General features: G+C 38.0%; 1 protein-coding gene across 3 annotated transcripts in view; it reads left to right on the top strand.

The window, feature by feature from the left end:
- The window catches only part of SDK1 (sidekick cell adhesion molecule 1), a 919,553-nt gene that overhangs the window by 533,207 nt on the left and 372,174 nt on the right, over positions 1-14,172 (top strand). For all 3 annotated transcript variants that reach the window (XM_058569383.1, XM_058569382.1, XM_058569384.1), the window contains one exon: positions 3,548-3,681. In XM_058569383.1, the coding sequence (XP_058425366.1) occupies positions 3,548-3,681 (134 nt within the window). The remainder of the gene's footprint in view (positions 1-3,547; positions 3,682-14,172) is intronic.

Raw genomic sequence — 14,172 nt, 5'->3', positions numbered from 1 at the left:
ACAGAAATCAAAAGAAAATCACTTGTAATATTTTGACTCAGAGCTAACCACTGTTAACATTTTATGTATACACATATATATAGAAACAGATATATAGGAATTTTTTTTTTCTTGGATAGAAATATTTTATTCCCAGGTGCAAATGCAGAAAACAGGTAACATAAGTTGTTTGCTAAAGTGAAAAATGTGAGCATGGATTATGTTTTCTATGCACAGAGGACATACACTTTTTAATTATTTTTACCCCAAACGGATGCTATTGCATATGCTGTTTTGAATCTGTATCAAGATGCATTTCACTTTTAGTAACAGAAACCCTAACTTACACAAGTTTAAACATGAATGAAGTACATTATCTCATGAAATAGGAAGTACAGAGATAGGAAGGAGTGCAGGGTGGTTCGCTGACTCGATCAGGTTATCAAGATCAAGGACCCAGGTACTTTCCATTCCTTCTGTCCTGCCACCAACATTATCAGCTTCATGCTAAGGTTGTTCCCCTCATGGCCATAAAATGGCCACCATGAACATCTGGGACAACATGATTTCTTGTTCACAAGTAGTGGAGGAAGAAAAGCCTGATCCCCAACGATGGAGTAGAAGTCCTGCCCTTTGGTCTGATGAGACTAACTTAGGTGTAGCTACCCAAGACCAGTGATAGTGACTAGGTACATGCCATAGGGATGGTTTCCTCTATTAATCACTGGCAAGAGGGACTGATTAGCATAGACTCATTGGGGCCAGTTCTCCAACCCACATTGCTACTATAAAATGGTGGAGATATGGAATAGATGTTGGAAGTCAACCTCAGCCTCAGTAACCTAACATGTTCACTGAATAGTTATGATCAAATATAAGGGCCGTATTGAAGGATCACTTAGCTTCCTTTCTCATCATTGCCTTCAGACTCTGGTCTAATTTGCTCTGATGCTGACAATTCTGTCTCTCTTCCTGCTTTTGTTTACACACTGCCTTCCCTCAGAGTTGCAAGGATGGCTACCAGCAACCCTGGGACAATGTATTTTCTGGCTGGCCTCCAGCAGGAGTGAGAAGATCCTTCCCCTGAGCATGATCCTTCCTTTTGGTCTGATTGGGCAACTTGTGTCCCATGGCAATTCCTCACTGTCTTGAAGGTGGCCGGGGTACTTTGACTGGTCTCTGATGACCAGGACGCAAACCCGGTGCTGGAAACGGAGCTGACTTGCTTTCTCACATGGCTGCCTGGGGAAGCCATGGGCACCACAGCAAGATTAGAGTCTCTTAGGAAAGAAGACTCAGAGAATGGATGCTTGGTACCCACTTCATTCTCTTTGAAAATTGTCCTTCTTCTTAAGCATTACAACAATTATCAGAATTTGAAATTAAGATGAATGTTTTAGATATTTTAATTTTTATTAAAAAGTCAGTTTCTTTTGTAGAAATTCTCTGTTCAGAAAGAGTTGGACAGGAAGAAAGAATAAAGTCTTCTGGGGAACTGATCTTCATTAATCTAATGTTCTCCAGAATTTGGGCATTTTTGTGGTGTCATTTTGGCAATAGATAAGTTTTTCTTGTTGAGTTTTGACTTAAACTGGTACAGAATAAAAACTAAAAGAAAAAATAGCTAAAGATATAAATTATAATAGATGAAACTTTAATATTTCTATTCATTATGTACTTTTTTATTTTCAATACCCTTGAAACAATGTCATAAATAATATAGGGAATTAATGGACATTTTTAGAGAATAATTCTGAGAAATAATAGGCATATTTGAAATTACTATGGCAAAAATCAGATGTTAAAGGAAAAAAGTAATGATATATTCAGTTTTTAAATTGTACTATTAAATGTGTAACGTCATGTGTAATAAATATTCATGTTTAATTTTAGATGCTAGTGTAACATATGCTAAGATAAAATGGAACAATTTCTATGGTTCTATAAAGGAATCTATAAAGGAGTCATAAATAATTATAGTAAAACTTTTTTGAAACATTTTTATGAGACTAGAAATTGAAAATTTCCTAATAGGAGAATTTTCTTAAATGAGAAATGAGGTAAGTTCGTCATAGAGACCTCAAACTGTAATATATCCTATGGGAACCCTGAATAAGCAGTAACTTCTTAAGATAATCTTATAAAATGTATAAAAATCAAGAGTTTTTGAAAAAGCTTTCAAAAGGTAGCAGGAAGAAAAGACTATTATACTAAAATTTCTCGTGAGAGGTTACTTACTCTGCATATTTTTTATGTTACTAGAATAGGGATCTTAGTTTACCTGAATCTGGAAAAACTGTGACTGTTTAAGATTTAAAAACGAACAAATATAACTATTCACTGTAGAGTAACAGTTGTGGGAAGTAACACAATTCACTCCATGGTCCCAGGATGTTTCTAGTGTTTGGGAAATAAGAGCGTAGACTAAATGACATTTTGGTGCTCAGAAGGTGTTTTACCCTCAAAGCCCAAGTGACCAGCCAAGGAAAAGTTTACTCACCTTTGTATTTTTAACAAATTCTACCTCCCCCACCTCCTTAACTAGTATAAAGAAAACAGAATTGCAGCATGAGCAAAGGATATGAGGGCACCCATTTTAATTAAAAGTTGCTAGAATCTATGATATTTGTGTCTTTATTCTTTTTTCTTCTTCTTCTTTTAAGTAAGTAATCCTGAGAAAGTCTGTGTATGGTATGGTTGGCAAGAGATCAGTCTACATGTGGGAAGATCTAGTCCTCCCTCTGGTATTTTTACCTTGCTGTGTTACCTTGGACAAACAACTTAACCTCTCTGATCCTCAGTTTTCTTATTTCTAAAGAGAGGGTGGGTGGGTCAAATATGAGTCAGAGATTCCTTTTTGCAGTAGAATTGGGGTATGTGAGACGCATTCAGTAATGATCAACCAGACTGTTGGCACCTCTAGGACGTGGGGAGATGGCACAGGTGAAGCATATGCAATCCTGGAGTTAGTGATTATGGGAGGATTGAGTTAAGGGCTCAGCACTATGCCCACTGGCAACTTTTCTTCTACTCATTAGTCTAGAAATAGATGTACAGAGGCTCTAATGAGGCTCCTGGGGAGCGGGAGAAAATCACAGTCAATTCCTTTGCCCAGGGTGGCTCCAGGCTTTGGTGGTCCAGCCCTCTATTTGAAAGGTTTGTGACCAGTGCATGATCAAATAGCCCTGCCTGAAAGAAAAAGGCCAGCTCCTCTAGAATTTGTTCTAACTTGTCTTGTTATGAATTCCCAGAAGAACCTTTGAGTTTTAACAAACCTGGATGTGTATGTTCCAAAATGTCATCTTCCTCACAACCAAGGGTTGGTACTGCCATGGAGCCCCAGGAATGCTGAGTCCTTCACTGTAGGAGTGTGTCAGTTGGACCTGAAAAGGCTCAGCCACTGCCATATTCCTAAACTTGCCTGTGTGTTTGTTTTTGTCCTTCCAGGTCTTTTTTTTTTTTTTTAACTCTAGACCTTCCTTTATAGTTGGCCTCATAAATTAATTTGTCTTAGAAATAAGAAGTTCCATAGAGTGGCTCTGACATTGTCCCTTCGTCTCTGACACAGCGCCATCACGCTGGAGAATCAACTGGTGATCCTCGCGGCAACAGCAAGTGATGCAGGGTCTTACTATGTGCAGGCCGTCAACGAGAGGAACGGAGAGAACAAGACGAGCCCACTCATTTATTTGAGCATCGCAGGTGAGTATTGAAATTCCAAATGATAGTTCTAAAAGCAATAAAATCTTGATTTAATTATTAACCACTGTCTCATGGGGCATTTTGCAATAAATCTTCTCTCTCTAGTATAGTGGTTATGGTTTACTATTGATCCAGTGTCAATAGTTGCTTTCTTCGAAGTGATAGGCAGAAAATGACAACTCTGAATGTAAGATCTCATTTGTTTTGAGGATTAAAAAAACAGTTTTGCTTTTGTACACTGTTAATATATATTGTTTTTAACAACAACAAAAAAATCTTCTGGTTTATGAGGGAATTGTATCCAGGAACCTTATTTGAGACAAGATTAAGCACAGGTTATGTTCTTTCTTTTTTTAAGAGAGAGGGTTTTGTTTTTGTTTTTGAGGAAGATTGGCCCTGAGTTAACATCTATTGCCAATCGTCCTCTTTTTCTTTTTTCTCCCCAAAGCCCCAGTACGTAGTTATATATCCTATTCATAGGTCTTGCTAGTTCTTGCATGTGGGACACCGCCTCAGCATGGCTTGATGAGCGGTGAGTAGATCCGCACCCAGGATCTGAACCGGTGAACCCCAGGCCGCGGAAGCAGAGTGCCCAAACTTAACTGCTATGCCAAAAGAACCCCATGTTCTTTTAATTTAATAATAAAATCCTTGAGAAAATATATATACTAAGTTGTGTTAAAATTAGCAGTATTTCTTAAGCATAATCAGCTGATCATTTTTTTCTACCTGATTTAACTAAAACCCTGAATCATGAAGAAAATACACACAAATCACAGTTATATGTTCAGTTTATTTAAGGACATTTGAGTTTGAGGAAACTTCATTTAAATGTTTGGCCTCTGAAAGAAGGTTCTAGAAATTCTACTAGCAAAAGTTGATTGCTGGAGAAAGGGAAAATGACCACAAGCAAGAACTCTGAACTAAAAGAGATTAAAATGTGCATCTGAGAGTGCATGCCACCAAATGTTTGCAGCATGAAGCTTCACGGTATAAAATGCGGTGATTATGCTGTTGAGAAAATACAGTTGGGAAATGGTCGTGGTAAATTTCAAAATGTTATGATCACGTCATACAAGAGTGAATTAAATGGATTTGTCTGTATAGTAGTAGATTTCGTCTTTTTAAAAAACATCTTGAAGGAGTAGAATGGCTTTCCCCATCAGGTAATTTGAAAAGTTTTGTTTCGTACATGTGGAATAGCACTACAATGTTTGCTTCTCATGGTCCTCGAGGGATCCAGTGCTTTAGGCCTAGTAGAATTTACTGGGTGAGTGTTTGTGGTGAACACTGGGGGAACGAAACTGTGGAGATTAGCTGAGTGTGCTTTCACATGCCCATCCCATGCCTGGCAAGTGCTCCTAAGTGGCCATCATGCTGCCATCAGCCCGTTAACCTAGGAGTTGAGTCCTGACCTCCAGACCAGAGACTGGGTGCAAGTTTGGCGACGAGCATGACCTTTTCCATCCTGTCCAGAGTTATGTCCGTTGATTAGGTGTGGGGTTCACAAAATCCAGTGCATGATGTACTGCTATTTAAAGGAGCCTCTGAATCAAGAATCATAGTAGAAATAAATGTAATTTATCGAAAATTTTTTTCAATATTGAGAATAAAGGATAGAAATTGTATTAGCAGGCAGATTGTAGTTGCTTTAATGATTTCTGAGTTTTACAATTAGAGCCATTTATTCTGTTTAGCAAATCTGATTTAGCACTCAATTGTAATATACATATCAGGATAATGATAGGTCAAATTGGTGGAATTTGGAGTCAGAAACAAGGAAATTAGCCTTAATTGGTTAGAAGAGGGTGGAAAAATTCCCCAAATATTCTGGTCAACATGATGCTAACATCACAAAGTTATGAAATGATCTGCCCCTAGTAGTTTCCTACATTTCTACTTTATAAAGGCCGGGAGAAAATAAAACTAGTACAGTGAACTTGCAAGTTGCCATACTAATGCAATGCCAGGGCATCAGATAATTGGAATATGTACATTTATTTTTCAATAATTTCAGTTTCTACTCCAACCGAGAAGTATATTGGAAGCAGCTCATAAATATGATGATTAACTGCCTTGCGTTTCTTTCCCCTGTATATTTTTATCTTTTCATTGGCACCAGGTGAAATGTGTAGAAGGTGAGATAGAAGGAGGTTGATGATATGGATGGACTGATTGTAAATCTTAGGAGAAAACCTGCATTCTATTCCCTCATATATTCTTTGCTTTTTATCGGGACCAGGTAAAACATGAGAAGTAAGGAGGTGGAAAAAGCGGCCTCATTTTAATTCTTAGGAGAACCTCACTGTTGACATATTGGATTTAGCTAAAAGTTAAATGACATCCAATTATGCATTTTCTCACTAAAAGTTCTGTTTTGAAAACCTCTGAAGATCAGAAGTCTTGATAAATCTGCAGAAAACCCCAGAACTGTGTTTCAGTTTTGCTCCTTTCTGGACTGTAGCTGTAAGCAGCAGAAACTTCAGGTCAGGGCCTCGCTGCCAGCACCTTGGGAGGCCATGAAATACCAGAGGATGCATCACCTCTTTTTATTTCTCATGGCATTGGATGTTCTCAAGACCTGTTCATGCTGGTAGTAAGATATAGTGTGCTCTGCAGACTTAGACATCTTTTTTTTCTGATGTAGGCTTTGTAAAAACACCAAGCAAAATAGATGAAAAATTTTAAAAACTTGCCAGCCAGCATTTCTAAGGAATCGAAAGATATTACAGCCAATTATCATTTAACAAGGATAAATTTTTCCTTGGCATTGGAAGAATAAAGTAGGGAACCTTAATGTAGTGGATATGATCAAGGTGGTAGGGTACTGGAAGTTAAATTCCTGGTGGGTTGTACTGCCATTAATTTAAAATTGGAGAGTGCCATGCGGCTCCACCTCTTGTTTCCCATCGTAATAATAAACCATTCCTCCTGCAGGGACAGCCTAGTGTCCAAGTGGAGTAGCACCCAGGGGCCAGCCTTGTCTTGAAACATCTAAATGACTGATGCTCAATCACCCAGCTAACGGGAGGAAATAATGTATTTTCCCAAACAACCGTATACTTGAGAGTTCAAAACCTCACCACCTTTTCAGTTGCTGAATATTTTGGCTATACTTGAAGCTTATGGGAAACAAAAGATAAAGAGGGTTTATTTAAAAATAAATAATTTTTTTAAAAAGCCTGACATTTGGAAGTGAAATGCAGTCCCACAATGACACCGCTTTCTGTTTTGTGCATGTTTAGGAGATGTCATTATTATCTCTCAACATTTCTTTCCCTTTTGTATGGTTAAGAAGATAAATTACAGCGTGTTCTGCACAGATATTTCCTGTCAGGAAGGAGAGGCCGTTTCTGAGCTATCCATTCTCCTGCTCCCAGTGAAAGCTGGCTGCCATCTCAGGGGTGGATTCACTTTGAAGTTTTAATGTGACGTGAAGCCAGCAGATGTTAAGGACATAGGTGGGACTGTTGAAGCATCCTGCATGAATTTTTCATAGCTGGCTCCCGCAGCTCAGGTGCACACCAGAAAAAGAATGGGCTGAACTCACCTGAGAGTAGACGTTTCTATTCTGAGGTCAAACCCAGGCAAGCTTTATAAACCTGTCAACCTGTTTTTGATTTTCACTTTGAAGATTTTACATTGAGTTAACTTTTGTAGATCAGATATTCTAAACTGAATTAATATGTGAATAAAAGTTTCTTCTTAAAAAAGAAGGATAGAGTATGGAGATGAGAAGAATTCTGTGCAGTGATTAATCAATCTTTGTTTAAGTGCCATTGTACGTACCTCAGACACATCATCAGTTCTCACCCAATATTCAGAATGTCCAGTGTAATGAGATTCTCTACTAGGGATGAAGCTTAGATTAAAAAAGAAATGACTGCCTCTCTCCTCTCTGTTTTTTTCACCTCTTTCATTTTAATGTCTCTTCAAACAACATTCACAGACAGGATATCATTTCCACTGATCCTCCTTCAGGCTGACAAACCCTTGCTTTTAATTCTGAAGACCACTTAACATTCTTTTGTCCTCTATAATGCTAATTTAACTGCAGACCTCATATGTGTTTAGTAGATGAAAGTGGGTTCCTGAGAATAATGTCCACGAACAGCCGTCCTAGAGGACTGCCCTGTAAAACATGGCTTTTATTGGCCAGATAAAATTCTATCTTATTTTTTGTGTGCCTTTAACATTAAGGAGGGGAGATGGAAGGCATAGCCTTTCAAATGTACTCTGACATGGCTTGGATTCCCAAAGCAATAGGTGTGGTTTGAAATATTACTAGAAACCAATCTGGAGACAGTGTCCACGTCACAAATGACCAATTTAGAATCCAGCTATAGCTTTACAGGATGTGTGGGATTTTACTGCCAGAATTTTGAGAAACATAAATAGGAAATGTACTGTATAGTAGAGTAATGAGTTTAATCATTTAGCATGTTTTGAACCTGCTAAGGTGGAGTGTGTAATGAAGCATGCTCCGGCCTCAGCATCCTGGAGCTGGTTATGGACAGAACTAAGTCCAGGCTGTGGTCTCTAAAGCTTTTTTATAGGCACTCATCAGTAAACAAGTCTTGAGCATTCACCCCTAATATATGCATACTTAGTTATTGATAAATTATCAGCATTAAACTATCATACAAAAGAGATAAAGGTGAAATAAACAGTATCTTAAGTATCTTGATAATCATGAAAGTTTCATTCTATCTTTGGTTCATGTCCCATGGCACAATATACACTTTGTGAGTAGAAATCTGTATTTCACTTGGTCTTCCTGATGATGTTTAGTTAGTTTTAATTCTTAGGACATCTGTTTACAGAGAGTTGTTTATCCTGGTAATGCGGCTGATGAAGAGCGCATACCGAAAACAGCATCAGTGCTGCTGTTTGCTGTCCTTCATCCGTGTTCGTCTCATGAGTAACTCAGACCTGTGCTTTCTTCCCAGAAATGCTTTTGTATCCACTTATCTACTCTATGAGAGTTAGTTTAGTTAAAACTAAATACACAAGTACACCCATCTGGGCAACCGTGAAACCACAGCCTGTTAGAAGGTTCTGGAAGCAAACATACATGAAGGCATCCTGTCCACCTCTTTGAAAATGAAAATTCTGAGATCTCCCCTTGAGATAACATGCATATGGTGTATGACATGGTGCCATCCCACTGATAGATCCAATCTGCATAATAAAGAGCATTCAAGATTGGTTTTCTTCTTATGGTTTCAGTTTAAAAACATAAATAAAAATGCCAGTTGTAGTATTTTGTGTCTGAACCTCCAATCTATGTATATATGGATTGGTGAATGAGGTTTAGAATAAGAGTACAACCAGAGATTCTCAACCAGACTTCAGTAAAAAAAAAAAAAAAGACCAAGAATAGTTAAAGAAATAATGAGGCCGTAATTCTCTCCCCACTCCCAAGACAAAACTGGGTTATTTCTGTTACCTACTCCTGCTCTCTCCCCGTCTCTTCTCGCCCCAAGCTGTCTTTCTTTTCCCCTTTGAGATTTCTTCCAGCCTACTTTCACCCTTGGTAACTCTTAGGGAATCAAGTCAAACTGTGAATTGTAATTTGCCCTCAACTTTTGAACAAATTTGGGATCACCCTCTATTCCCAATCTCCCAAAGCAGCAAACTTCAGATTGGTCTATGAGTACCTCTTGGGGTACACACAGATTTCCAAGGGAGTGAGCAGGCATATGTAATTCTCGGGGAGTCAATTGCCAGTGCTTTCATATGCCCTTTCTAAAATCAGACCTGTCCAGGGTGCCTAAGTTTCAGAGAGCTCTTCCCACGATTGCCCCTCTCTCACTGGGCACATGTTCCACTCATCCTGAATCTCTAATACAGGCATTATCTGCAAGTATAAACATCCAGGTGTCAAACAGGGAGAGAATTCTAAACATCAGTGTCAGAATTGAGAAAGCGAAGTACTCTAATAACTGAGAAATAAATCATTTTATAAATCAGGTGTTTTCAATTCCTTGCTGTCAGCAAAACAAGGTAGAACCCAAACGCGCTGTTGGCCCACATTTTCTTACAAATAAGTCTTGAGGATTGCTAACTGTGATAGAGTCCACTTGCTCTTAGGACCAGAAGACCTTCTAGCCCCTTTGCAGTTTGGGGGGCCATGTGACAAACTCTAATCAATGAAATGTGAGTGGAATGAAGGGTGTCACTTCCTAGCCAGGTGTTTAAGAGCCAGCAAGTCACCTTCATGCCCTCCCTTCCCCTGCGGGTCTAACTGTGGCCAGGCCACAGATAGAGATGGTGGAGCCTCAAGATGGAAGGTGCCCAGATACTTGAATTAGCACCTGGAAAGAGCAGCCCTGGAGAATCTCTCCAGCAGTGTGGGACTTTATATGAGTAGGAAATAAACCTTTGTGGCCTCAGCACTGAGATTTTAAGGTTTACTTATTATTGGGAAAAAAAGTAGTCTATCCTAACTAACAAATTACTATGTGACCTTTGGTATAACTCAGAAGGAGTTGAAAGAATTGAGAGATATCCCTAAAAGAAAATTCCTTCCATTCTCGTCTATGGAATGAACACAATTTTACAGGAGTTATATCTACAAAAAAGAAAAGTAGGGTTAGAATTAGAGTAAACCTCTGTCCATTTTGTGGAGAGATGCATTTGCAGTGATTTTTTTCTTTTACATGAAACATTCATCAAAGTTTGTTATACAATTGTTTTGATTAATAATAATTGTAACAATAACTCAATGCAAGAGAAAAAAATTGTTTTTTACCCTAGAGCCATCTGGTTGCTTAGAAAATTTAAATTTACGTACATAGTTAGTCAGAGGCTATGATCAATAAGATACTTTGAATCGTTAAATATAATAAATTTTTTAAATATAATGAATTAAATATAAAAATTCTGCAGGAAGTGCAGAATGGAAATACAAGTTGAGGAAGAAAAAAAGGAATGATGTAAAATTTCTGACTATTAAAAATTAGAGCTTGTTCATGTTTTGTTTTTTTTAACGTGTGATGATGTGTAGCAAATCCCTGGACCTACTCTATCAAATATTTAGATTCTTTTGGATACATTTAAAAGAGTGCTGCAGTAGCTTTATTTTATTAAAATACACTAGCATATTAAAAAACTCTAGAAATTAGATTCTTTGCAGTCCTTCAAATCTATGTTGAAAAACCTTAGATGTCAACTTAAACTGTAGAAGTGATACATAGTTTTACACAATTCTTTTAGGTGATGTAGGAGGAAAACTGTTCCAAGCTATATGCAGATTTGATGATAATTTATCAATAAGTGTACTGTTAAGTGATCCCCCAACGGCATAAGTAGAAGCAGGGCGCTGACATGCCTCAAGATCCAGGTAGGCAGCACATACGTTTTCCTTCTTAAATTCCACAATATCCCCATGAGTTAAGGATCAACCCCATTTCAAAGCCGAGGGCACTGAGGCCCTAAGAAGTTAGGTTATTGACAAAAATCGCAAGAATAGTAAATGGGGAGTTGGAGATTCAAGCCAAGGTTTATTTGATCCCTAAACCCCCTAGTTTCTCCTGTAAAAAGGGCACAACATATATCCTGGAGGCTGGGCATGCTCTTGGTGTCAACATGTGTCCAAGTGAGGGAAGCCTGAGGAGAAGGCAAAGCTCGTGGTGAAGAAGCAGCCCTCCCGTTGTACTGGCGATTCTGTTAAGAGCTCTTCCACGCTCAAACCTCAGAGGAGCTTGGTTTTGTTTTTAAAAGGGAGGCCTTCTGTTTTGATGCCAGAACCACTCCCAATAAATATTCAATCTGGATAAAACCAGTGTGCTGTCCTTGCAAATGCAGCTTGAAGGCTGGCACCCTTTTGCAACCAACTAAGGTATGTTGGGTGGACTGTGAGTTAGATCTCGCTTACCTGAATGCAGGTTTGCTTACGGATGTAGTGGGAGATTAGACTGGGGTCAGTGCTTACTAACAAAGCATCACAAAAATAAATTACAATTTATAATAGCTAAGTGGTATTGTTATTATCAATAATGCATTAGACACCACACAGGATATGAAGTAAGACATGGTCTGTCCTGGTAACATACACAGTTATCCTCCCTACTTCCCAGCTATTACTATTGATCTGTTGTGGTAGATTTTGCACAGGGAGTAAGCCACACCCAGGGAGTAAGGGGAACATGTGGGAGAGTTCATTAACCAAGCAGAGCTGACCAGTGGGATTCAGTAAATGAACCACAGTATTCATTTACTTCTCTCAATTATGGTATGATTATTTAAGGGCACAAATTATCATTCGGTAGTGATTTGCCTAATTAGATTTTTTACAAACTGCTCCACAAAGCTCAACTTTAATAATTTCTCCAAACCACCTCTCCTCACGCCCCCTTGTTAAGTGTACCAATTTAAATTATTATATTCAGGTATTTAAACACAGGAGTCTTTTAGTTGTGGCAGGTTTAGGGTTGGAACTAGAAGTAACACTAATAATTTTACCCATGACTCTGGGATCTTGTTTTTTAACCTTAGCCAACAGCCACCTGCCTGAATTCAGTTGACTGAGAACTTAAGATCATTTCACTGTAGGCTCATAATATGTAAACATAACATTTCAAAACTTATATTGAGAGTGACTCCATTATAACTTACTCATGCAGTGAGTATCTTCCTAGCTCAGATTGCATTGAATATTACATTCGTTGAAGTGCTTTGTCTGCTGTCCTTGTCTCTGTAATTGATAAGAAGAGATCAGAAATTTTTAGAGGGCACAAACAAGGGGGATAAAAAATTGAATTTTCCCTGCAGTAATTTTATAAACTCTAACACACATCCATTACACATCTTGTCTGGGGAAATAGTAAACAAATCATGGTTACCAGCTAAGATGAGACCCCAGAACTAGTTGTTAATTGTAAATATAGTTTTCTTAGAAAAACTAAATTTACCCAGTAGTTGAATGCAAATGTTGATTGTGATCAGTTCCCTGGTGTTCAGCTTTTAGTTCCTTTCTGGGCTAAATAATTCCACGTCTACCTTCCCAATATTTTTTCCTTTAATGAGTAAGTTCAATATTCTGAAGCTGCTAATTAAGAAACACCTGTTTAGTTTCTCTTCTCTCAGAATTTTTGAGCTTTTTAAACTCCAGACTGTCTGATTTTGTGGTCTTTATTGTCTTTTCTTATTTCATCCTTGAGGAAAATGAGAATATATGATTTCTGCTTTGAGTAGAACCAACCACTGTACTAATAACATGGTATTTGTGTTGAGAGTAGGCCTAACATGCCATATGTTAACTTTGATTTCCAGCTTTAAAGTAAGATGGGAAGACATGATTTGACCCAAAGTGTAATGAAAGCATATAATAGTAGTTGTCTTAGTCAGTTCAGGCTGCTATAACAAAATACCATAGACTGGGTGGCTTATAGACAAGAAACATTTATTTCTTATAGTTCTAGAGGCTGGAAGTCTAAGATCAGGCTGCCAGTATGGCTGGGTTCTGGTGAGAACTGGTCTTCTGGGTTGCAGACTTCTCACTGTATCCTCGCATAGCAGACAGGGGTCCCTTTTATAAGGGCACTAATCCTATTCATGAGCACTTCACCCTCATGTCCTAATTATCTCCCAAAGGCCCCACCTCCTAATAACATCACCTCTTAATACCATCACCACCTAATACCATCACATTGGGAGTTAGGATTTCAACATATGAATTTTGAGGGGACACAAAAATTCAGTCCATTGCAGTAGAAGAAACAATAGCCATTTATTGAATGTCTGCTCTGTGTCCAGTATATAAATTTTATACTTAATTAAACCCCATTTTTAAAAAATCCCTATGAGGTCAATATTATCCCCATTTTACAGATGAGGAAACAAACCAAGGGAATAAATAACATAAACAAGGCTATGCAGTTAATTATGTGGTTTACTTTCAAACCCAGGTCTGCCTCCTCCCGAAGAGATTTTCACCATTATACTTATTGAGATTATTTGTATTGTGGAATTATTTCCAATTCTTAAAATCGTGTTGAAAATTCTTAACCCGATTGCTGCTTGTGTGTCTGCAGCCCAATAATTTGTCACCTTCTGATAACAGTTCAGTTCTACCTTTACCACTTAGTCATAATGTTTTATTACTAATCGCTGTAAATGATGTTCTTTCTGCTCTTATAAAAGGCAATTACAGCAGGTAATTAAAATTGTAGATCTTTACAATGTGGCTGAGAATATTAAATCAAGCCTTAAGATAATCAGATAAAGTACCTGTTAAAGTGAAAGGCCACTTAGCTTCTCTGAAGACCATTGCCAAATCCAGAGGGCTGGACTCCCTTCTTTTCCAAGAACACTTTGTATCTGAGGTGTAAAAAAATGGAATTTATATGAGAAATCTATCTTAAGATGTAGACTCTTTCTGTACGTTCTAATTAGTGAGTTCTTAGCAATGGTCTCTGCCAGCGATTCTTTGTTATTTCAGGTAATTATTCTGCCTATACCTCTCATCTTTTATGATCTTTAGGAATA

This window comes from Diceros bicornis, chromosome 26 (genome assembly GCF_020826845.1).
Source record: "Diceros bicornis minor isolate mBicDic1 chromosome 26, mDicBic1.mat.cur, whole genome shotgun sequence".
Lineage (NCBI taxonomy): Eukaryota > Metazoa > Chordata > Mammalia > Perissodactyla > Rhinocerotidae > Diceros > Diceros bicornis.
The sequence above is the reverse complement of the archived record's forward strand: the minus strand, read 5'-3'. Positions and strand labels throughout refer to the sequence as shown.